The sequence below is a fragment of the Oncorhynchus keta genome, chromosome 34, assembly GCF_023373465.1.
Source record: "Oncorhynchus keta strain PuntledgeMale-10-30-2019 chromosome 34, Oket_V2, whole genome shotgun sequence".
Classification (NCBI taxonomy): domain Eukaryota; kingdom Metazoa; phylum Chordata; class Actinopteri; order Salmoniformes; family Salmonidae; genus Oncorhynchus; species Oncorhynchus keta.
The window spans coordinates 8,874,918-8,900,078 of NC_068454.1; the positions used below are offsets into that span (position 1 = coordinate 8,874,918).

Genomic DNA, 25,161 nt, shown 5'->3' on the forward strand with positions numbered 1-25,161 from the left:
TTGTTTAGGGACCCTGTCGGATCAGGAGTAGTCTCACAGCTTGTTTAGGAACACTGCCGGCTCAGGGGTTCTCACAGCTCTGTGTGTGTGTGTGTGTGTGTGTGTGTGTGTGTGTGTGTGTGTGTGTGTGTGTGTGTGTGTGTGTGTGTGTGTGTGTGTGTGTGTGTGTGTGTGTGTGTGTGTGTGTGTGTCTGTGTGTCTGTCGTGTGTGCCCACTCGATACAGTATGTCTTTGACATTCGCTCCCCCACCTCTTGCAGATAGTTAATATTGCTCCTTTAGCAGTCCACCTCTTAATACTGGGGCCAGTGTCTACTAGCAGTCCACCTCTTAATACTGGGGCCAGTGTCAACTAGCAGTCCACCTCTTAATACTGGGGCCAGTGTCTACTAGCAGTCCACCTCTTAATACTGGGGCCAGTGTCAACTAGCAGTCCACCTCTTAATACTGGGGCCAGTGTCAACTAGCAGTCCACCTCTTAATACTGGGGTCAGTATCTACTAGCAGTCCACCTCTTAATACTGGGGCCAGTGTCTACTAGCAGTCCACCTCTTAATACTGGGGCCAGTGTCTACTAGCAGTCCACCTCTTAATACTGGGGCCAGTGTCTACTAGCAGTCCACCTCTTAATACTGGGGCCAGTGTCAACTAGCAGTCCACCTCTTAATACTGGGGCCAGTGTCTACTAGCAGTCCACCTCTTAATACTGGGGCCAGTGTCTACTAGCAGTCCACCTCTTAATACTGGGGCCAGTGTCTACTAGCAGTCCACCTCTTAATACTGGGACCAGTGTCTACTAGCAGTCCACCTCTTAATACTGGGGCCAGTGTCTACTAGCAGTCCACCTCTTAATACTGGGGCCAGTGTCTACTAGCAGTCCACCTCTTAATACTGTGGCCAGTGTCTACTAGCAGTCCACCTCTTAATACTGGTGCCAGTATCTACTAGCAGTCCACCTCTTAATACTGGGGCCAGTGTCTACTAGCAGTCCACCTCTTAATACTGGGGCCAGTATCTACTAGCAGTCCACCTCTTAATACTGGGGCCAGTGTCAACTAGCAGTCCACCTCTTAATACTGGGGCCAGTGTCTACTAGCAGTCCACCTCTTAATACTGGGGCCAGTGTCTACTAGCAGTCCACCTCTTAATACTGGGGCCAGTGTCTACTAGCAGTCCACCTCTTAATACTGGGGCCAGTGTCTACTAGCAGTCCACCTCTTAATACTGTGGCCAGTGTCTACTAGCAGTCCACCTCTTAATACTGGTGCCAGTATCTACTAGCAGTCCACCTCTTAATACTGGGGCCAGTGTCTACTAGCAGTCCACCTCTTAATACTGGGGCCAGTGTCTACTAGCAGTCCACCTCTTAATACTGGGGCCAGTGTCAACTAGCAGTCCACCTCTTAATACTGGGGCCAGTGTCTACTAGCAGTCCACCTCTTAATACTGGGGCCAGTGTCTACTAGCAGTCCACCTCTTAATACTGGGGCCAGTGTCTACTAGCAGTCCACCTCTTAATACTGGGGCCAGTGTCTACTAGCAGTCCACCTCTTAATACTGGGGCCAGTGTCTACTAGCAGTCCACCTCTTAATACTGGGGCCAGTGTCTACTAGCAGTCCACCTCTTAATACTGGGGCCAGTGTCTACTAGCAGTCCACCTCTTAATACTGGGGCCAGTGTCTACTAGCAGTCCACCTCTTAATACTGGGGCCAGTGTCAGCTAGCAGTCCACCTCTTAATACTGGGGCCAGTGTCTACTAGCAGTCCACCTCTTAATACTGGGGCCAGTGTCAGCTAGCAGTCCACCTCTTAATACTGGGGCCAGTGTCTACTAGCAGTCCACCTCTTAATACTGGGGCCAGTGTCTACTAGCAGTCCACCTCTTAATACTGGGGCCAGTGTCTACTAGCAGTCCACCTCTTAATACTGGGGCCAGTGTCTACTAGCAGTCCACCTCTTAATACTGGGGCCAGTGTCTACTAGCAGTCCACCTCTTAATACTGGGGCCAGTGTCTACTAGCAGTCCACCTCTTAATACTGGGGCCAGTGTCTACTAGCAGTCCACCTCTTAATACTGGGGCCAGTGTCTACTAGCAGTCCACCTCTTAATACTGGGGCCAGTGTCTACTAGCAGTCCACCTCTTAATACTGGGGCCAGTGTCTACTAGCAGTCCACCTCTTAATACTGGGGCCTGTGTCTACTAGCAGTCCACCTCTTAATACTGGGGCCAGTGTCTACTAGCAGTCCACCTCTTAATACTGGGGCCAGTGTCTACTAGCAGTCCACCTCTTAATACTGGGGCCAGTGTCTACTAGCAGTCCACCTCTTAATACTGGGGCCAGTGTCTACTAGCAGTCCACCTCTTAATACTGGGGCCAGTGTCAGCTAGCAGTCCACCTCTTAATACTGGGGCCAGTGTCTACTAGCAGTCCACCTCTTAATACTGGGGCCAGTGTCAGCTAGCAGTCCACCTCTTAATACTGGGGCCTGTGTCTGTAGCTACTAGCAGTCTCCACGGGTCGTATGGGGGAAGGTTACGCGCCACGCGGTGTGGATAGCCACCTCTTAATACTGGGGCCAGTGTCTACTAGCAGTCCACCTGTTAATACTGGGGCCAGTGTCAACTAGCAGTCCACCTCTTAATACTGGGGCCTGTGTCTACTAGCAGTCCACCTCTTAATACTGGGGTCAGTGTCTACTAGCAGTCCACCTGTTAATACTGGGGCCAGTGTCAACTAGCAGTCCACCTCTTAATACTGGGGCCAGTACCTACTAGCAGTCCACCTCTTAATACTGGGGCCAGTGTCTACTAGCAGTCCACCTCTTAATACTGGGGCCAGTGTCTACTAGCAGTCCACCTCTTAATACTGGGCCCAGTGTCTACTAGCAGTCCACCTCTTAATACTGGGGCCAGTGTCTACTAGCAGTCCACCTCTTAATACTGGGGCCAGTGTCAACTAGCAGTCCACCTCTTAATACTGGGGCCAGTGTCTACTAGCAGTCCACCTCTTAATACTGGGGCCAGTGTCTACTAGCAGTCCACCTCTTAATACTGGGGTCAGTGTCAACTAGCAGTCCACCTCTTAATACTGGGACCAGTGTCTACTAGCAGTCCACCTCTTAATACTGGGGCCAGTGTCTACTAGCAGTCCACCACTTAATACTGGGGCCAGTGTCTACTAGCAGTCCACCTCTTAATACTGGGGCCAGTATCTACTAGCAGTCCACCTCTTAATACTGGGGCCAGTGTCTACTAGCAGTCCACCTCTTAATACTGGGGCCAGTGTCTACTAGCAGTCCACCTCTTAATACTGGGGCCAGTGTCAACTAGCAGTCCACCTCTTAATACTGGGGCCAGTGTCTACTAGCAGTCCACCTCTTAATACTGGGGCCAGTGTCAACTAGCAGTCCACCTCTTAATACTGGGGCCAGTGTCTACTAGCAGTCCACCTCTTAATACTGGGGCCAGTGTCTACTAGCAGTCCACCTCTTAATACTGGGGCCAGTGTCTACTAGCAGTCCACCTCTTAATACTGGGGCCAGTGTCTACTAGCAGTCCACCTCTTAATACTGGGGCCAGTGTCAACTAGCAGTCCACCTCTTAATACTGGGGCCAGTGTCTACTAGCAGTCCACCTCTTAATACTGGGGCCAGTGTCTACTAGCAGTCCACCTCTTAATACTGGGGCCAGTGTCTACTAGCAGTCCACCTCTTAATACTGGGGCCAGTGTCTACTAGCAGTCCACCTCTTAATACTGGGGTCAGTGTCTACTAGCAGTCCACCTCTTAATACTGGGGCCAGTGTCTACTAGCAGTCCACCTCTTAATACTGGGGCCAGTGTCTACTAGCAGTCCACCTCTTAATACTGGGGCCAGTGTCTACTAGCAGTCCACCTCTTAATACTAGGGCCAGTGTCTACTAGCAGTCCACCTCTTAATACTGGGGCCAGTGTCTACTAGCAGTCCACCTCTTAATACTGGGGCCAGTGTCTACTAGCAGTCCACCTCTTAATACTGGGGCCAGTGTCTACTAGCAGTCCACCTCTTAATACTGGGGTCAGTGTCTACTAGCAGTCCACCTCTTAATACTGGGGCCAGTGTCTACTAGCAGTCCACCTCTTAATACTGGGGCCAGTGTCAACTAGCAGTCCACCTCTTAATACTGGGGCCAGTGTCTACTAGCAGTCCACCTCTTAATACTGGCAGTGTCAACTAGCAGTCCACCTCTTAATACTGGGGTCAGTGTCAACTAGCAGTCCACCTCTTAATACTGGGGTCAGTGTCAACTAGCAGTCCACCTCTTAATACTGGGGCCAGTGTCAACTAGCAGTCCACCTCTTAATACTGGGGCCAGTGTCTACTAGCAGTTCACCTCTTAATACTGGCAGTGTCTACTAGCAGTCCACCTCTTAATACTGTGGCCAGTGTCTACTAGCAGTCCACCTCTTAATACTGGGGCCAGTGTCTACTAGCAGTCCACCTCTTAATACTGGGGTCAGTGTCTACTAGCAGTCCACCTCTTAATACTGGGGTCAGTGTCTACTAGCAGTCCACCTCTTAATACTGGCAGTGTCAACTAGCAGTCCACCTCTTAATACTGGGGCCAGTGTCTACTAGCAGTTCACCTCTTAATACTGGCAGTGTCTACTAGCAGTCCACCTCTTAATACTGGGGTCAGTGTCTACTAGCAGTCCACCTCTTAATACTGGGGCCAGTGTCTACTAGCAGTCCACCTCTTAATACTGGGGTCAGTGTCTACTAGCAGTCCACCTCTTAATACTGGGGCCAGTGTCTACTAGCAGTCCACCTCTTAATACTGGGGTCAGTGTCTACTAGCAGTCCACCTCTTAATACTGGGGCCAATGCCAACTAGCAGTCCACCTCTTAATACTGGGGCCAGTGTCTACTAGCAGTCCACCTCTTAATACTGGGGCCAGTGTCTACTAGCAGTCCACCTCTTAATACTGGGGCCAGTGTCTACTAGCAGTCCCCCTCTTAATATTGGGGCCAGTGTCTACTAACAGTCCCCCTCTTAATACTGGGACCAGTGTCTACCAGAAGTCCACCTCTTAATACTGGGGCCAGTGTCAACTAGCCACTTCCTTACCAGTCCACATCTTAATACTGGGGCCAGTGTCTACTAGCAGTCCACTCTTAATACCGGGGCCAGTGTCTACTAGAAGTCCACCTCTTAATACTGGGGCCAGTACCACTAGCCACTTCCTTAGCAGTCCACCTCTTAATACTGGGGCCAGTGTCTACTAGAAGTCCATCTCTTAATACTGGGGCCAGTGCCAACTGCCAGTCCACATCCAGAGGAATTGACGGTCTCTTTCTTTATTTAGCATTACATTTTCAGCATAACTCAGGAGGATTTTTATATCATTAAATGTTTATTGTCTTGCTGTTATGCTTTCCAAGGTAATGGCCCTATCCAGACACAACCCCTAGACCCTAAACCCAAGTACACTATCCAGACGCAACCCCTAGACACTAAACCCAAGTACACTATCCAGACACAACCCCTAGACCCTAAACCCAAGTACACTGTCCAGACACAACCCCTAGACCCTAAACCCAAGTACACTTCATGTAGTTCCCGAAAGGTGACATTTCAAGTGCCTTGATGGTAGGGTGTAGATATCTGAGTGGGCCTAAGATATTAGTTAGTTCTAGTATGCCTGCTTAGTATTTAGAATGCAGTTCCTATCATCACCAGCAGAAGGCAGTGTAGTGTTGGATCCTATTACTTAACTCCTGTCTACACTTTCACGCTCTCCCATTACTGTACTGCTTTGTGTCCAGAAACATAGAATATAGGACAACAACACATGAGAATGAAGCAGGGTTTTTACCAATCCAAAGTCATACATGTACAGGAATGCACATGCTTCCTTGATAGGAACCTGCGCTGATTGAGGAATTTTCATTGGGGCATAAATCTGTAGCCGGGGGCAAGGCATGTGAAAACCCCTTTGAGAAACGTGTTTCATAAGTCCGCAAGACAGGCTTTCTAAAATGATTTAGGGGTAAATAGCCTGTGATTCCACATTCAGCCATGTTTTTCATTTTCTAAAGCTGGGAATGACAACCAACATTTATGTCCCAACAGTTCAGTCAACACATAAATACACAGAACCATGTCAGAGGATAAGGAGTCATTCTGTGTCTGTTTTCTTAAATAATTGGCCAACACAGATGGTACAGTAGGTATTTTGAAATCCAGGATTGAGTCAGACCCATACAGGAATACAGGAAAGATAGAGGGAGAGTTGGAGGGAGAAAGAGATGAGAGACACGTAGTATACACCCTGGGTCTGACTCACGCCTGGACTGCCAAACCTCTGCCCCCAAAAGTCATGGTTTGGATCTAGACTCTCCATCTCTAGCTGAACGGGCTGTCTCAGACTTCCATGGCCTTGTGTGTCATGTTGAAGGAGGCTCTGTTTGGTCATATTAGTGTTCTGACCCTGGGAAACTCCCTGCACTCTACCTTTCTTCATAGGTTCTTCCTAGAGGGGCTTAAAATGATTTGAGTGCTATAAAATCTTCAAAGGAGGGTCTATGTGTAGTTGAAGAGGGAGATTGAGGTGAATATATAAAGGTTTATTGAATACTGGCCTACATGTTTTAATGTCAGACAAACTTATCAGAGACCCACTGTAACTTAATTTGATTGTCAGGCTTCCAGTCGCTACACGCTTAGACAAAAAGGTGCTATCTACAGTAAAACCTAAAATGGTTATTTGGCTGTCCCCAAAGGAGAATCCTTTGAAGAACCATTTTTGGTTCCAGGTAGAACTATTTTGGGTTTCATGTAAATCTCTTTCCATTGAGGCTTCTACATGAACCCAAAATAGTTCTATCTGGAACCAAAAAGAGTGAAAAGCCCCTCTCTATGACCTCAGACCCCCTTAGTGTCTCTAACCTCATGCAGAACTGCAGATCTTAATGGGATCACTCTGTTGTGACAGGAAATGTGAATTGTAAGGTTTAGAAAGGCTTCTAAAGTTTGTAATTTACATTTTAAAATGCAAGACTTGAAAACTGAAAAGTGTATCAACCCCTACAAAAATGTCCATTAATTATAATCCACATAATAATTCAAATTTCCTGTTTCTGCAAGATTGTTTTCCTGCTGTGAGAAGCAGGGTCAAATAGCAGTGCACCTGTACCCCCTCAGTCACTATGACCTCATACTCAGTCTCTATGACCTCATACCCCTTCAGTCTCTATGACTTCATAATCAATCTCTGACCTCGTACCCCCCTAAGTCTCTATGACCCCATAATCGGTCTATATTACGTCGTACCCACTCAGACTCTATAACCTCATAATCAGCCTATAAGACCTCATAATTAATCTCTGATCTCATACCCCCACAGTCTATATGGCCTCATAATCAATATCTGACCTCATACCCCCTGTCTCTATGACCTCATACCCACTCAGTCACTATGTCCTCATAATCACTCTCTATGACCTCGTAATCAATCTCTGATCTCATACCCCCACAGTCTCTATAACCTCATAATCAATTTCTGACCTCATACTATCTCAGTCTCCATGACCTCAGAATCAGTCTCCATGTCCTCATATCCACAGTCTCTATTACCTCATACCAACAGTCTATGACATCACACCTTTCGATCTAACTTTCAACTCATAGTGAGTCGCTGTCTGTTTTGTCATAGTTTTTGTTATAATACCACCGTTTTTTTCTATATAATGTGTCTTTCTACTGGCCTGCTGGGTTTTGTGAGTCTGACCTCCACATGCTGACACTACTACACCATGAAAAGCATGTAAAAGCACATTCATCTACACGTCCCTGTGACCTCACACAGGCCTTTGTTCCGTAACTAGACTTCAGGCTCGCCTCTCATTACACAGTAAAGGCCAGATCAGACACTGCTATTACAACTGGGTGTTTTGACCAAATATGTTGTTTTGGGGAGAAAATGTCTGGCCATGAAATTTGGCCTGGCTACAAATCCACAAACCAGTTTTACTGTTGCGAGGATCACAATATGTGTTTTCTTGTCCATTTCCAAGAAATGTCCTGTCGCTGACACGCCTTTCTTACTAGAGGAGAGATTTCAACCCACTAGAGCCCCAGCTAACAACAAACGTTCCCACAACGTTAGAGAATGTTCCATTAATAGTCTCATGAGGCCAGACATTTCAAGCTGCAGTCAGTTCAGACAGACTTGATGGATGTTTTGGCTACATCTGACCCCCCCTTTCCCCAACATTCAACTATGGAGTATATATCATTATATTCATGATCATATCTGTGATTACTGCTGAGTTTAATAAAAGAAGACCTGCAAAAAAATGTGGGTCAATATGTTGGACGCAAAAAATGAAAAACCGTGTTTGGAAGGTAACTGGGAATCACAGACAAACGTTTGTGTTCAATATTTGTTGTTGTATTTTGTTATTTTACTATTTTTATTTTACAATTGTTAGAATGATACATAAAAGACAAGTACCCCCCCCCCCTATGTTAGGTTTAAATAACACATGGAGTTGTAACCATTAAGGGGGCTTAATGGGTCTGAAGGTCATTTCCTACAATGTGAAAGGTATCCATTCAACAATTGAAAGGGAAAAAATGATCTGAAGAATTATAACTGAAGAACTTACAGTGTGCAATATATGTATTTATTTATTTTTTACAAGAGAAGCACCTGCCAGATAGTGAGCACTTCAAGCTCATCACATAGATCTGGGAGGAGTAGGGGAGTTGCTATCCTAATACACAGATTTACCCCATGTGTTTTACATAGTTCTGGGAGGAGAAGGGGAGTTGCTATCCTAATACACAGATTTACCCCATGTGTTTTACATAGTTCTGGGAGGAGTAGGGGAGTTGCTATCCTAATACACAGATTTACCCCATGTGTTTTACATAGTTCTGGGAGGAGAAGGGGAGTTGCTATCCTAATACACAGATTTACCCCATGTGTTTTACATAGTTCTGGGAGGAGTAGGGGAGTTGCTATCCTAATACACAGATTTACCCCATGTGTTTTACATAGTTCTGGGAGGAGTAGGGGAGTTGCTATCCTAATACACAGATTTACCCCATGTGTTTTACATAGTTCTGGGAGGAGTAGGGGAGTTGCTATCCTAATACACAGATTTACCCCATGTGTTTTACATAGTTCTGGGAGGAGAAGGGGAGTTGCTATCCTAATACACAGATTTACCCCATGTGTTTTACATAGTTCTGGGAGGAGAAGGGGAGTTGCTATCCTAATACACAGATTTACCCCATGTGTTTTACATAGTTCTGGGAGGAGTAGGGGAGTTGCTATCCTAATACACAGATTTACCCCATGTGTTTTACATAGTTCTGGGAGGAGTAGGGGAGTTGCTATCCTAATACACAGATTTACCCCATGTGTTTTACATGATGAGGTAAAAGATCAGGAAGGGAGATACACATTCAACGGGGTCCATTGCAGGAGTGAAAGTCTTAATGTTCAATGTATATGAAGATAAACCTGAGTTTTAAAAAATATATATTCTTGATTTGATTTTTGATAAAGTAAAGGGGTTGTTTTTGATGAAAGGAGATTTTAACTGCACTTTTTTGTTATTTTTTATCTGGTACGGAAGAAAATAGAACAATCATATCCAGAATGTTCTGTGCTTTAAGAAATGACTCCATCGAACTGGTTGTAGTAGATGTGTGGAGACATTTGAATCCTAAAAGAAGATATGTTGTGTTTTAATCCCACCCCTATAGATGTTATTCTCGTATGGACTACTTCTTTATGTATTACTCTTTCTGATCATGGGCCGGTGTCAGCTGTATGTGACCTGGAGAGACAGTGGAGGATGAATGGTTCACTACTTGATGAAGCTGAATTTAGACAGTTTATTCATTCAGAATTTCGATAGTACTTAGTTTAACCAAACACCTGATGTGTCACCTGCTGTTCTGTAGGAAGGGGCAAAGGCGGTATTGGGAGGGTGTGCTGTTTCATATGCATCAACAAGGGAAAAGAACTAAGAACAATTATGCAGAAAATTGGAAGATGACATTGAGAGATTGGAAACCATGCATAAACAACAACAACCCCCCTCAACCCTCAACCAATTAAAAGAGACATGTAATAAGTACAACTTGTACATTACCGTGTAAAGTGGTCTGACTGTGAAGTGGACATACGCTGTATTCATATCCCCAGATAAATAAATCATCTCACTACAATACATTTTAATAGAATGTTTACAAAAATAGATAAGATCTTGCGATCTTGGAAAGGAAAATACCTCTCCATTAGTGGAAAAATCACTCTGATGAACTCTTTTGTCATATCCCAGTGTACATATTTGCTTATGGCCTTGCCTACACTTGTTTTTTAATATTATATGAGCAAAAAAGTTAACATTTTATTTGGAACGGCAAGGCAGACACAATTAAATGGGCCTATTTATATATTGAACATGATATCAGGAGGGCAGAAATGGTTAAATATTAAAGCAATAGACCTCTCACTGAAGGCTTCAGTCATACAAAAGCTTCAACACCTGCATTGCCTGCTGTTTGGGGTTTTAGGCTGGGTTACTGTACAGCACTTTGAGATATCAGCTGATGTACGAAGGGCTATATAAATACATTTGATTTGATTTGAGAATGAAATCCAAACTGGTTCTCTAAGTTGGTTGCAATTTCAGTTGAACCCACCAGAAAGATATTACAACAAATACTATGGTCAAACTCTAAACAAATTGATGAAAAAAAGGGTGTGGGGGAGAAATGTTTAATCTTTGTAAATTGTATCATAAATAGGACGGGTGGAGTTATGTCACACATGCAACTAACAAAAATATATGGAAATGTCTGTTCTACCCAACATTACAAACAACTAGATGCAGCAATACCGCAAAAATGAAAGAGATAAGTGGAAGGGGGACAAAGTAAGGAACTTGTCTGTCTATCCTGCATTAAAGACCAAAATTGGTTAAAGAACATCGTGATAAATAAAAAATATATACCAGTTTCATTTAAGGAATAGCAAATTGACGGCTGTGCCATATATATTGTAAAATAGTTGGGAGGAGATTTCATGGCACATGGTTCATCTTTACCCCAACCCTAACATGGTTGATGAACTGATACACAAACAAAGCTGGATTCAAAACATGTTATATATACAGTGGGGACAATTTTATTTATATATATGGGGGATACAATCATCCCAGCTCTGCAGATTTTGCAGAGACAGAATTATTTGATTATTTGTTTTGGTACTGTCCATATGTAGCTTGTTTTTGGTCGCAGGTTCAGGAACGCCTGAAGAATTGCAACATTTACCTGGAGATAACTCTGCAAATAGCACTGCTGGGGGATTTAAAAAAATGCATAGTCAATCGATCAATAATGTAATAATTATCTTTGCAAAACATTTTATCTTTAATGTACAATATGTAGAATCTATGAGAATAGAAAGGTTCAGAACTTTTGTGAAACATCACAGCACAGTTGAAAAATATATGGCAAATATAAATCACAACTCAATGGTGTTCAGAGATAGATGGGAGGGGTTGAGGGTAGCTGAAGGCTGGGACTGGATGGTGTTCAGAGATAGATGGGAGGGGTTGAGGGTAGCTGAAGGCTGGGACTGGATGGTCTTTAGAGATAGATGGGAGGGGTTGAGGGTAGCTGAAGGCTGGGACTGGAAGGTCTTCAGAGATAGATGGGAGGGGTTGAGGGTAACTGGGACTGGAGGCTGGGACTGGAAGGTCTTCATAGATAGATGAGAGGGGTTGAGGGTAACTGAAGGCTGGGACTGGATGGTGTTCAGAGATAGATGGGAGGGGTTGAGGGTAACTGAAGGCTGGGACTGGAAGGTCTTCAGGGATAGATGGGAGGGGTTGAGGGTAACTGAACTGGAAGGTCTTCAGGGATAGATGGGAGGGGTTGAGGGTAGCTGAAGGCTGGGACTGGAAGGTCTTCAGAGATAGATGGGAGGGGTTGAGGGTAGCTGAAGGCTGGGACTGGAAGGTCTTCAGAGATAGATGGGAGGGGTTGAGGGTAGCTGAAGGCTGGGACTGGAAGGTCTTCAGAGATAGATGGGAGGGGTTGAGGGTAGCTGAAGGCTGGGACTGGAAGGTCTTCAGAGATAGATGGGAGGGGTTGAGGGTAACTGAAGGCTGGGACTGGAAGGTCTTCAGAGATAGATGGGAGGGGTTGAGGGTAGCTGAAGGCTGGGACTGGAAGATCTTCAGAGATAGATGGGAGGGGTTGAGGGTAGCTGAAGGCTGGGACTGGAAGGTCTTCAGAGATAGATGGGAGGGGAGCCCTGACCTTAGTTATCTTTGTTTTCTTTATTATTTTGGTTAGGTCAGGGTGTGACAAGGGATGTTGGTTTAGTTTTTGTATTGTCTAGGTGTTTTTATGTCTCAGTATAGGTAGGTCTATGGTGGCCTGAATTGGTTCCCAATCAGAGACAGCTGTTTATCATTGTCTCTGATTGGGGATCCTAATTAGGTTGCCATTTTCCATTTTGGTTTTGTGGGTTATTGTCTATGTGTAGTTGCCTTTCAGCACTTGTCTTATATAGCGGCACGTTCATTTTGTTAGTTTGTTCTTTATTATTTCTTCATTAAAAGAGGAATGTATTCATATCACGCTGCACCTTGGTCTCATCATTACGACGAACGTGTCAGCCTTATCTGGCTGGCTTATCTGTTTCACGTGCTGCAAGAATTTGGATTTGGCCCAAAGTTCATTAGATGGGTCCAAATAACTTATTCTACTCCCCACGCTAGAGTCAGAGTACAATTACATTTATCTGTACCTTTTGATTATTAAAAGAGGCGTCCGACAAGGATGCCCACTGGGCGGGCTCCTTTTTGCCATTGGTATTGAACCTCTTGCCCAGATGATAGAATGACTCATACACACAGTGCTTTTAATGTAGTGATTTCAACTTCCATATTTGACACACAGTGACATACAGGATTGCATTGTGCATGTTAATTTATACAGTATTATTCAACATGTCCTCAGCTGGGATTTGAACTCACAACCTCTTTGTCCGATCTTCCTGCTACGCCACCATATCCATGTCAACAATCCACTAATCTGACTTCCGTCATCAGTCATTTGATTGACTTATTTCAGTAATTTAAGGGTGTTCTGTATAGTGGTCTATTAGTGGTGGGGCATTTTAAACTGTTATAATGTTACTCCTGAATCGCTACCATCAATAAGATACTTACTCCACCCTATTACTTACACCTATCCAATTGTTTCAAATCTACAGATCTAAGTGCCTAAGGAGGAGAGGTTAGGGTTTACTTCTGGCCAGGCACTAACTATACTGGCCCAGTAAGCACATGCCTTAGTGATATCCCTTATTGGGACAGTAGTAAGGTTGTTTGTCGTTGGTGCTGGTGGCCTGGGTTCATGACTTGTTTAACACTTTTTTGGTTAATACATGAATCCAAATGAGTTATTTCATAGTTTTGATGTCTTCACTATTATTTTACAATATAGAGCATAGTAAAAACATTTGACTGGTAGTGTATGTTCATGTTATTATTTGGCAACAGTTACAACGCCCGTAACTGATCTAATTAAAATCTGTAGGAATACCCATTGAGCACAAATTCTGACCACATTTCCACTATCCCTCATAAATTATAAATATTTATTATTTCTGTATAGCTGAGCATCTCTCCACAATTTCCTTGAAATCCATGGCAACCATGTTCTGTGTACATTTGGTGGGACGTTGATGGAATGTTCTCCCAACCCTCAGAAAACTGGACACACGAGTGTTCTTACAACGTCCCATAAAACGTGTCTAGAACATTAATGTTGTATATTCTGAGAACGTTGCAACCACCTTCTAGATAAGTTCTGTTTGACATTAAGGGAATTTTCTCCTAACTTTAACACCATAAAATACTAAAAAGATTCCCAGAAGGTTTTTGCTAACATAGAATGTTCCCCTAACTAATGGAAAACTGGACACTCAAGTATTAGGGGAACATTACGAGTAACATTACAAAAACGCTCTCTCTCCCTAGATGTGTTAGCTGGGGATAGTGTGACACCCCTGCTAGTTATTTCGGATCAGTGGTGTATTTTGTTGTTTGGATCATGTGACTCTTTCTCTTATACAGTCATAGAAAAAGTACCCAATTGTCATACATGTGTGATATCAGACAGGTTAAGATATTAAAAAGTCATTGGTGATGATTTCTACAGTGTTGTATGATGGGAAACTAGTAGTTCAATGATATAATCAGTGGTGGAAAAAGTACCCACTTTTCATACTTGAGTAGAAGTAAAGATGCTTTAATAGAAAATGACTCAAGTAAAAGTGAAAGTTACCCAGTAAAATATTACTTGAGTAAAAGTCTAAAAGTATTTGTTTTTAAAATATAATTAAGTATTAAAAGTAAAAGTTTAAATTATTTCAAATTCCTATTTTAAGGAAACCAGATGGCACAATCTTTGTTTTTCTTTCTGGATAGTCAGGGCAACATTCCAACACTCAGACAAAATTCTAAAACGAAGCATTTGCGGTTTAGTGAGTCCGCCAGATCAGAGGCAGGCGGGAGGACCAGGGATATTCTCTTGATAAGTGCGTGAATTGGACCTTTTCCTGTCCTGCTAAGCATTCAGAATGTAACCAGTACTTTTGGGTGTCAGGGAAATTGTACGGAGTAAAAAGTACATTATTTTCTTTATAAATGTAGTGAAGTAAAAGTTGTCAAAAATATATATAGTAAAGATACCCCAAAAATTACTTAAGTAGTACTTTAAATTATTTTTAGTTAAGTACTTTACACCGCTGTTCTTACGTGGGTTACAATGTTTTATATAAAGTGGGTATATACCACTTACACACAGACACTTCTCTCCAATGCAACGTTCAGTACAGTACGTGATCACTGTGGGAAGTGAACACTTACCAACTGATCCACACAGGACCCAGTATTTTTCCTTTCAATTAAGACCTGGACAACCAGGCGAGGGGATTTCCTTACCAATCAGTGACCTCATTTCATCAATCAAGTACAAGGGAGGAGCAAAAATCCACAGACACTCGGCCCTCCGTGGAATGAGCTTGACACGTGTGCTTTAGAGTAATGGAAAATTAGAATACACACACACGCACGCACGCACGCACGCACACACACACACACACACGCACGCACACACACACACACACACACACACACACACACACACACACACACACACACACACACACACACACACACACACACACACACTTCTCTTCTGAGTAGGTATTTGTGGCAGTACTAGAGGTTTTAAGCATCATTGCCATATTAGTCGGGGCAGTGTATGTCTTGTCTATTGGCTGTGACTTTGATACAATGCCCTACGATTTAATGCCGGTCTTCTTACCTAGTGTTAGTGTGTGTATAGGCTATCGTCCCACTCAGTGGCTTCTCATATCACTCCAACAATGTGAAGCTAATGAGAGCCAGCCTGCTAGTCAGAACAACCCCGACCAATGACATCATGTATTTCCTTTAGACCTGGCTCTCCCCTCTCTCCTCTCTCTCCTGTCTCTCCTCTCCTCTCTCTCCCCGTTTCTCTCTCTCCTGTCTCTCCTCTCCTCTATCTCCTGTTTCTCTCTCTCCTCTCTCTGTTTCTCTCCCTCTCTCCTCTCTCTCCCTGTTTCTCTCCCTCTCTCCTCTCTCTCCTTGTTTCTCTCCCTCTCTCCTCTCTCTCCCTGTTTCTCTCTCTCCTCTCTCTGTTTCTCTCCCTCTCTCCCTGTTTCTCTCCCTCTCTCCTCTCTCCCCCTGTTTCTCTCTCTCCTCTCTCTCTCTGTTTCTCTCCCTCTCTCCTCTCTCTCCCTGTTTCTCTCCCTCTCTCCTCTCTCTCCCTGTTTCTCTCCCTCTCTCCTCTCTCTTCCTGTTTCTCTCCCTCTCTCCTCTCTCTCCCTGTTTCTCTCCCTCTCTCCTCTCTCTTCCTGTTTCTCTCCCTCTCTCCTCTCTCTTCCTGTTTCTCTCCCTCTCTCCTCTCTCTCCCTGTTTATCTCCCTCTCTCCTCTCTCTCCCTGTTTCTCTCCCTCTCTCCTCTCTCTTCCTGTTTCTCTCCCTCTCTCCTCTCTCTCCCTGTTTCTCTCCCTCTCTCCTCTCTCTTCCTGTTTCTCTCCCTCTCTCCTCTCTCTCCCTGTTTTTCTCTCTCTCCCCCTCTCTCTCTCTCTCTCTCTCTCTCTCTCTCTCTCTCCTCTCTCCCTCTCTCCTCTATCTCCCTGTTTCTCTCCCTCTCTCCTCTCTCTCCCTGTTTCTCTCCCTCTCTCCTCTCTCTCCCTGTTTCTCTCCCTCTCTCCTCTCTCTCCCCGTTTCTCTCCCTCTCGCCTCTCTCTCCCTGTTTCTCTCCCTCTCTCCTCTCTCTCCCTGTTTTTCTCTCCCCCCTCTCTCTCCCTGTTTCTCTCCCTCTCTCCTCTCTCCCCCTGTTTCTCTCCCTCTCTCCTCTCTCTGTTTCTCTCTCTCCTCTCTCTGTTTCTCTCCCTCTCTCCTCGCTCTCCCTGTTTCTCTCCCTCTCTCCTCTCTCTCCCTGTTTCTCTCCCTCTCTCCTCTCTCTCCCTGTTTCTCTCCCTCTCCCCTCTCTCTCTCTCTCTCCTCTCTCTCCCTGTCTCTCCCCTCTATCTGTCTCTCTCTCTCTCTCTCTCTCTCTCTCTCTCTCTCTGTTTCTCTCCCTCTCTCCTCTCTCTCCCCTCTCTCTCTCTCTCTCTCTCTCTCTCTCTCCTCTCTCTCCCTGTTTCTCTCTCCCCTCTATCTGTCTCTCTCTCTCTCTTTCTCTTCCCATGGCTGTATATGGTTGTACTGCAGCAGCGTGACAGGGCTTCAGCAGTAGGGATGAAGATGAGATGGTCTCTCTGGGCTAGGCTAATGGAAGGGATGTGTCTCTTAGTGTAAATATTTACCACAGAGGGTTTATAGATGTTCCCACGCGCTCAAGGCGTATCCCATCTCTGCTTTTCCCCAGCTAGGTACGTAGGAATTCTAGGGCCACAAACAGCACCTTTTCACACAAAACACTATTGAAAAATAACATGACAGGCCTGGGTCAAAATTATATTTGAGGCATTTTATGTATTTAAGGTGCTATTGATTTAACTTCCCTGGTGTGTCAGATCATTGGTTTCATTGTGCCAGGCAAGCTAAATCAAAGACACCGAAGTAATTGAAAGCAAACAGATTGCCTGCTATTTCTACCCAGATCCGATTATAACACACACTGTGGGATACACATGTGGACACAAAGATCCCAGACACATATACAGTGGGATATGAAATTATTGACATCCTTGATAAAGATGAGAAAAAATGACTGTGTAAAATAAATAATTCAAATACTGACCTATATTGTATGCTTAAAAAGGATTAGGGAAATGTTATTATTTTATACAAATACAATTTCTCAGAGAAATAGATTTTGTTGAACAAGTAATACTTTTTCTCAAAAAGGTAGGGGTCAAAATAATTGACACCCATGTTTTCAATAACTTTCAATACCTCACCATGTCAGGATAGCAGCACTGAGTCTTTAAAAATATATATATGCATTGGAGAACACTTTGGGAGGGGTCTTAGACCGTTCCTCCATCCAGAATTGTTAGTCTGTGCTTATGGATTGCCCTCTTCTGCAGGTTTTCAATGCGTTTCATGTCCTGAGAATGGATGGCCATTGCAAAATGTAGATGTTGTTGCCAATTAACCATTTCTTTCATGTGTGCTTGGGGTATTGTCTTGCCGGAAGATCCACTTGAGGCCAAGTTTCAACCAAGGTTTTTGGCTAAAATGTCCTGGCACTGGGTCAAGTTCTTGGTGCTGTTGACATTAACAAGGGCCCCAGGACCAGTGGAAGAAAAATAACACCACCATCATATTTTACAGTCCTGGTGTGCGTGGCCAAAGAGCTAGGAGAGTCCTGGTGTGCGTGGCCAAAGAGCTAGGAGAGTCCTGGTGTCCGTGGCCAAAGAGCTAGGAGAGTCCTGGTGTGCGTGGCCAAAGAGCTAGGAGAGTCCTGGTGTCTGGCCAAGAGCTAGGAGCTGTGGTGTGCGTGGCCAAAGAGCTAGGAGAGTCCTGGTGTCCATGGCCAAAGAGCTAGGAGAGTCCTGGTGTGCGTGGCCAAAGAGCTAGGAGAGTCCTGGTGTCCGTGGCCAAAGTGGCCAAAGAGCTAGGAGAGTCCAAAGAGCTGGTGTGTCCGTGGCCAAAGAGCTAGGAGAGAGTCCTGGTGTGTGAGCTGGCCAAAGAGCTAGGAGAGTCCTGGTGTGCGTGGCCAAAGAGCTAGGAGAGTCCTGGTGTCCGGTGGCCAAAGAGCTAGGAGAGTCCTGGTGTGTGTGGCCAAAGAGCTAGGAGAGTGTCCTGGCCAAAGAGCTAGGAGAGTCCGTGGCCAAAGAGCTAGGAGAGTCCTGGTGTGCGTGGCCAAAGAGCTAGGAGAGTCCTGAAAGAGCTAGGAGAGTCCTGGTGTCCGTGGCCAAAGAGCTAGGAGAGTCCTGGTGTGCGTGGCCAAAGAGCTAGGAGAGTCCTGGTGTGCGTGGCCAAAGAGCTAGGAGAGTCCTGGTGTCCGTGGCCAAAGAGCTAGGAGAGTCCTGGTGTGTGTGGCCAAAGAGCTAGGAGAGTCCTGGTGTGCGTGGCCAAAGAGCTAGGAGAGTCCTGGTGTGCGTGGCCAAAGAGCTAGGAGAGTCCTGGTGTGCGTGGCCAAAGAGCTAGGAGAGTCCTGGTGTGCGTGGCCAAAGAGCTAGGAGAGTCCTGGTGTCCGTGGCCAAAGAGCTAGGAGAGTCCTGGTGTGCGTGGCCAAAGAGCTAGGAGAGTCCTGGTGTGCGTGGCCAAAGAGCTAGGAGAGTCCTGGTGTCCGTGGCCAAAGAGCTAGGAGAGTCCTGGTGTCCGTGGCCAAAGAGCTAGGAGAGTCCTGGAGCTGTCCGTGGCCAAAGAGCTCCTGGAGAGTCCTGGAGAGTCCCTGGTGTGCGTGGCCAAAGAGCTAGGAGAGTCCTGGTGTGCGTGGCCAAAGAGCTAGGAGAGTCCTGGTGTGTGTGGCCAAAGAGCTAGGAGAGTCCTGGTGTCCGTGGCCAAAGAGCTAGGAGAGTCCTGGTGTGCGTGGCCAAAGAGCTAGGAGAGTCCTGGTGTGCGTGGCCAAAGAGCTAGGAGAGTCCTGGTGTCCGTGGCCAAAGAGCTAGGAGAGTCCTGGTGTGCGTGGCCAAAGAGCTAGGAGAGTCCTGGTGTGCGTGGCCAAAGAGCTAGGAGAGTCCTGGTGTCCATGGCCAAAGAGCTAGGAGAGTCCTGGTGTGCGTGGCCAAAGAGCTAGGAGAGTCCTGGTGTGTGTGGCCAAAGAGCTAGGAGTCCTGGTGTCGTGGCCAGAGCTAGGAGAGTCCTGGTGTCCGTGGCCAAAGAGCTAGGAGAGTCCTGGTGTCCGAGCTGGTGCCAAAGAGCTAGGAGAGTCCTGGTGTGAGCGTGGCCAAAGAGCTAGCTGGTGTGTGGCCAAAGAGCTAGGAGAGTCCTGGTGTGCGTGGCCAAAGAGCTAGGAGAGTCCTGAGCTAGGAGAGTGTAGGAGAGTCCTGGTGTGCCAAAGAGCTGGTGTCCGTGGCCAAGAGCTAGTCCTGGTGTGCGTGGCCAAAGAGCTAGGAGAGTCCTGGTGTCCGTGGCCAAAGAGCTAGGAGAGTCCTGGTGTCCGTGGCCAAAGAGCTAGGAGAGTCCTGGTGTGCGTGGCCAAAGAGCTAGGAGAGTCCTGGTGTCCATGGCCAAAGAGCTAGGAGAGTCCTGGTGTGCGTGGCCAAAGAGCTAGGAGAGTCCTGGTGTGCGTGGCCAAAGAGCTAGGAGAGTCCTGGTGTCCGTGGCCAAAGAGCTAAGAGAGTCCTGGTGTCCATGGCCAAAGAGCTAGGAGAGTCCTGGTGTGCGTGGCCAAAGAGCTAGGAGAGTCCTGGTGTGCGTGGGCAAAGAGCTAAGAGAGTCCTGGTGTCCATGGCCAAAGAGTTAGGAGAGTCCTGGTGTGCGTGGCCAAAGAGCTCTGTTTTCATGTCATCCAACAAATGTTAACGGCTGGTGTTCTCTCAACGGCATTGGCACATGGATTGGAACTGGTGCTTTGGTCAGATGACATGAAAATAGAGCTGTTTGGCCACTGGTGGGGTTTGGCGTTGAAATGAGAACGTATGAGCAGAAAAGAACCCCATACCCACTGTATAATATGGTGGTGGGTCTTTGATGTTATGGGGCTAGTTTGTTTCCACTGGCCCTTGTTAAGGTCAACGGCATCATGAACTTTAGTCAGTAGCCAGTACCAGGACTCACGGAAAGGATGTTGTTTACCATTACTATTATGTCTGGCCATTCAAGTGACAGTCTGGCTGTCACAAATTTTCATCAACCAGTGATTGTCAAGCAACCGGTTACTAGTTCAACGCTCTAACCACTAAGGCTACCCTGCCGCCCCTGTCAGTCTCATGTTAATTGACCATTATTTAACATTAGGCACTTTAGTATTGCCAGTGTAACAGTATAGCTTCCGTCCCTCTCCTCGCTCCTACCTGGACTCGAACCAGGAACACAACGAGAACAGCCACCCTCAAAGCAGCGCTACCCATGCTTATATACTGTATATATGCCATTTAGGCTCTACAGCCCTTGTAAAGCGGATAAATGTGCTTAATTTTTAGAAGTTAAATTCACCACTTAAGTTGTTATGCAAATCTTTTCAAAACATATAGGACTATGGGCTAGGCTACTTGAGGTGTGATACTAACCTTATCAAAACATATAGGACTATGGGCTAGGCTACTTGAGGTGTGATACTAACCTTATCAAAACATATAGGACTATGGGCTAGGCTACTTGAGGTGTGATACTAACCTTATCAAAACATATATGACTATGGGCTAGGCTACTTGAGGTGTGATACTAACCTTATCAAAACATATAGGACTATGGGCTAGGCTACTTGAGGTGTGATACTAACCTTATCAAAACATATAGGACTATGGGCTAGGCTACTTGAGGTGTGATACTAACCTTATCAAAACATATAGGACTATGGGCTAGGCTACTTGAGGTGTGATACTAACCTTATCAAAACATATAGGACTATGGGCTAGGCTACTTGAGGTGTGATACTAACCTTATCAAAACATATAGGACTATGGGCTAGGCTACTTGAGGTGTGATACTAACCTTATCAAAACATATAGGACTATGGGCTAGGCTACTTGAGGTGTGATACTAACCTTATCAAAACATATAGGACTATGGGCTAGGCTACTTGAGGTGTGATACTAACCTTATCAAAACATATAGGACTATGGGCTAGGCTACTTGAGGTGTGATACTAACCTTATCAAAACATATAGGACTATGGGCTAGGCTACTTGAGGTGTGATACTAACCTTATCAAAACATATAGGCTAGGGCTACTACTTGAGGTGTGATACTAACCTTATCAAAACATATAGGACTATGGGCTAGGCTACTTGAGGTGTGATACTAACCTTATCAAAACATATAGGACTATGGGCTAGGCTACTTGAGGTGTGATACTAACCTTATCAAAACATATAGGACTATGGGCTAGGCTACTTGAGGTGTGATACTAACCTTATCAAAACATATAGGACTATGGGCTAGGCTACTTGAGGTGTGATACTAACCTTATCAAAACACATAGGACTATGGGCTAGGCTACTTGAGGTGTGATACTAACCTTATCAAAACATATAGGACTATGGGCTAGGCTACTTGAGGTGTGATACTAACCTTATCAAAACATATAGGCCTATGGGCTAGGCTACTTGAGGTGTGATACTAACCTTATTAAAACATATGGGACCAGGCTACTTGAGGTGTGATACTAACCTTATCAAAACATATAGGCCTATGGGCTAGGCTACTTGAGGTGTGATACTAACCTTATCAAAACATATAGGCCTATGGGCTAGGCTACTTGAGGTGTGATACTAACCTTATTAAAACATATAGGCCTATGGGCTAGGCTACTTGAGGTGTGATACTAACCTTATTAAAACATATAGGCCTATGGGCTAGGCTACTTGAGGTGTGATACTAACCTTATTAAAACATATAGGCCAGGCTACTTGAGGTGTGATACTAACCTTATCAAAACATATAGGACTATGGGCTAGGCTACTTGAGGTGTGATACTAACCTTATCTAAACATATAGGCCTATGGGCTAGGCTACTTGAGGTGTGATACTAACCTTATTAAAACATATAGGCCTATGGGCTAGGCTACTTGAGGTGTGATACTAACCTTATTAAAACATATAGGCCTATGGGCTAGACTACATGAGGTGTGATACTGACCTTATTAAAACATATAGGCCAGGCTACATGAGGTGTGATACTAACCTTATTAAAACATATAGGCCTATGGGCTAGGCTACTTGAGGTGTGATACTAACCTTATTAAAACATATAGGACTATGGGCTAGGCTACTTGAGGTGTGATACTAACCTTATCAAAACATATAGGCCTATGGGCTAGACTACATGAGTGTGATACTGACCTTATTAAAACATATAGGCCAGGCTACTTGAGGTGTGATACTAACCTTATTAAAACATATAGGCCTATGGGCTAGGCTACTTGAGGTGTGATACTAACCTTATTAAAACATATAGGCCTATGGGCTAGGCTACATGAGGTGTGATACTAACCTTATTAAAACATATAGGCCAGGCTACTTGAGGTGTGATACTAACCTTATTAAAACATATAGGCCAGGCTACTTGAGGTGTGATACTAACCTTATTAAAACATATAGGCCAGGCTACTTGAGGTGTGATACTAACCTTATTAAAACATATAGGCCAGGCTACTTGAGGTGTGATACTAACCTTATTAAAACATATAGGCCAGGCTACTTGAGGTGTGATACTAACCTTATTAAAACATATAGGCCAGGCTACTTGAGGTGTGATACTAACCTTATTAAAACATATAGGCCAGGCTACTTGAGGTGTGATACTAACCTTATTAAAACATATAGGCCAGGCTACTTGAGGTGTGATACTAACCTTATTAAAACATATAGGCCTATGGGCTAGGCTACATGAGGTGAGCGACTATGATTCACAAGTAATAATACATCATTCAGAAGTGATCGACTAATACTGTCACCCATCAGACTATTCTTGATTTAATCTTGTCTTTACATTTACTAAATAATATATGTGTGACATTTGTTTAAATTTAGAATGGGCCATTATCATGCACCTGTATGGAAACAGGGTCAGCGGGAGAAAAAAACATCATCACTTAAATAGCGAATGGAGGAAGCTTTTCCCCGTGTGTAACGGCGTTCTTCGTTTGTCAAAAGAGAGTCGGACCGAAATGCAGCGTGGTAGTTTACTCATGACTTTAATGAATGAAGAGCGTAACATGAAATAACTATAACATATACAAAAACAACAAACGGAACGAGAAACCTAATTACAGCCTATCTGGTGAACACTACACAAAGACAGGAACAATCACCCACAAAATACACAGCGAAACCAGGCTACCTAAATATGGTTCCTAATCAGAGACAACGAGAATCACCTGACTCTGATTGAGAACCGCCTCAGGCAGCCAAACCTATACAAGACCCCTAATCAGCCGCGATCCCAAATACTACAAACCCCAATACGAAAATACAATAACATAAACCCATGTCACACCCTGGCCTGACCAAATAATAAAGAAAATACAAAATACTAAGACCAAGGCGTGACACCGTGGTTCATTTTCATGACAACCAGGTAGACTATACTCCTGTTGTAAATATAAGCAATGTGTTTAATATTAGGAAAGTTGAGAAATTAATATAGTAGGCCTCGCCCATAGAAAGCTGATGGGATCCTCCTCTTTTTAGTAGAGGCCATCATTCTGTTTTCTCCCGCAATTGCATAGCCTATTGAAATATTGAGCAACATGAGCTCATGGACTCTCATGAAGTGTTTGATTAGATTTTCTAATACATGTGCATTGGTGTCAGAGTGATTAGAGGGACAATAGAGTGCTGAGTACCAGGCAGTTAGCAAGTTTGTTAGGCTACTAATGACCATCAGCAGCATCAGAGCCTGGAGAGCCTAATTACCGTGACTAAACACGGTCACGTGGAATTTGACTGCCTTCAAGACACGTGACCGCCGGTGTGGTGGTAATATGGTTACCGCAACAGCCCTAGGTATAATCACAACCAAGCTTCCACATTACAGGTTGTGTAATGTATTTACAGTAGTCTCAACTTTTCTCTTCTCTCTCTCTCTCTCCTCCTCTCCCTCCCTCTCTCTTCCTCTCTCTCCTCTCTCTCCCTCCCCTCCTCTCTCTCTCTCTCTCTCTCTCTCTCTCTCTCTCTCTCTCTCTCTCTCTCTCTCTCTCTCTCTCTCTCTCTCTCTCTCTCTCTCTCTCTCTCTCTCTTCACCCTTCTAGGCACCTGGTAACGACATCCCCCTGAAGCATGTAGAGACCTTGGTGAGTCTGAGCTCTATCTTATTGTCTATGTGTGTGTGTGTGTGTGTTATTGTTTCTAGCTAAAACACCTCAAACCATTAAAATAGGGATTGAGGATGCTATTGCCCCATTGTGTTATTGTGATTGTGTTATTATTATTGTCATTGTGTTATTGTCATTGTGTTATTGTCATTATGTTATTATTATTGTCATTGTGTTGCTGTCATTATGTTAGTGTCACTATGTTATTATCATTGTGTTGTTGTCATTGTTATTGTCATTGTGTTATTGTCATCATGTTACTGTCATCGTGTTAATGTCATTGTGTTGTTATGTTTTATTGTCATTGTTTTATTGTCATTATGTTATTGTCATTGTGTTGCTGTCATTATGTTAGTGTCACTATGTTATTATCATTGTGTTATTATTATTGTCATTGTGTTAGTGTCATTGTGTTGTTGTCATTGTGTTGTTGTCATTGTGTTGTTGTTATTGTGTTGTTGTCATCATGTTGTTGTCATTGTGTTATTCTCATTGTGATACCAAGCCTGCCAGCTCTTAACCATGTTGCTCAGGTACAAACAGAGTCTGTATGCATAGTATACTGTAAATACACACTAATCTACTGTGTTCATCCACAAAAGCACAGACGCAAATACACATTACACACCCACACACGCCCACACACAGTCACACAC

General features: G+C 44.7%; 1 protein-coding gene and 1 long non-coding RNA gene across 6 annotated transcripts in view; one reads left to right on the plus strand and one right to left on the minus strand.

Annotated features, from left to right (window-relative positions):
- Nucleotides 1–25,161, plus strand: part of LOC118375369 (tensin-1-like) — a 280,910-nt gene that overhangs the window by 140,709 nt on the left and 115,040 nt on the right. For all 3 annotated transcript variants that reach the window (XM_052493038.1, XM_052493035.1, XM_052493037.1), the window contains one exon: nt 24,443–24,484. Coding sequence is in view for 2 of the 3 variants with exons in the window: in XM_052493035.1 (XP_052348995.1) it covers nt 24,443–24,484 (42 nt within the window). In the remaining variant the exon portion in view is untranslated. The remainder of the gene's footprint in view (nt 1–24,442; nt 24,485–25,161) is intronic.
- LOC127914979 (uncharacterized) lies at nt 1,295–3,890 on the minus strand. 3 transcript variants are annotated; one of them, XR_008089704.1, is made up of 4 exons: nt 3,416–3,890; nt 2,565–2,749; nt 2,178–2,214; nt 1,295–1,733 (listed from the first exon to the last, which is right to left on the minus strand). It is a non-coding gene; the product is annotated as an uncharacterized LOC127914979 (long non-coding RNA). The 3 variants fall into 3 exon arrangements; XR_008089702.1 differs by having other exon boundaries at nt 3,342–3,890; XR_008089703.1 differs by lacking the exon at nt 1,295–1,733 and adding an exon at nt 1,774–1,807 and having other exon boundaries at nt 3,342–3,890.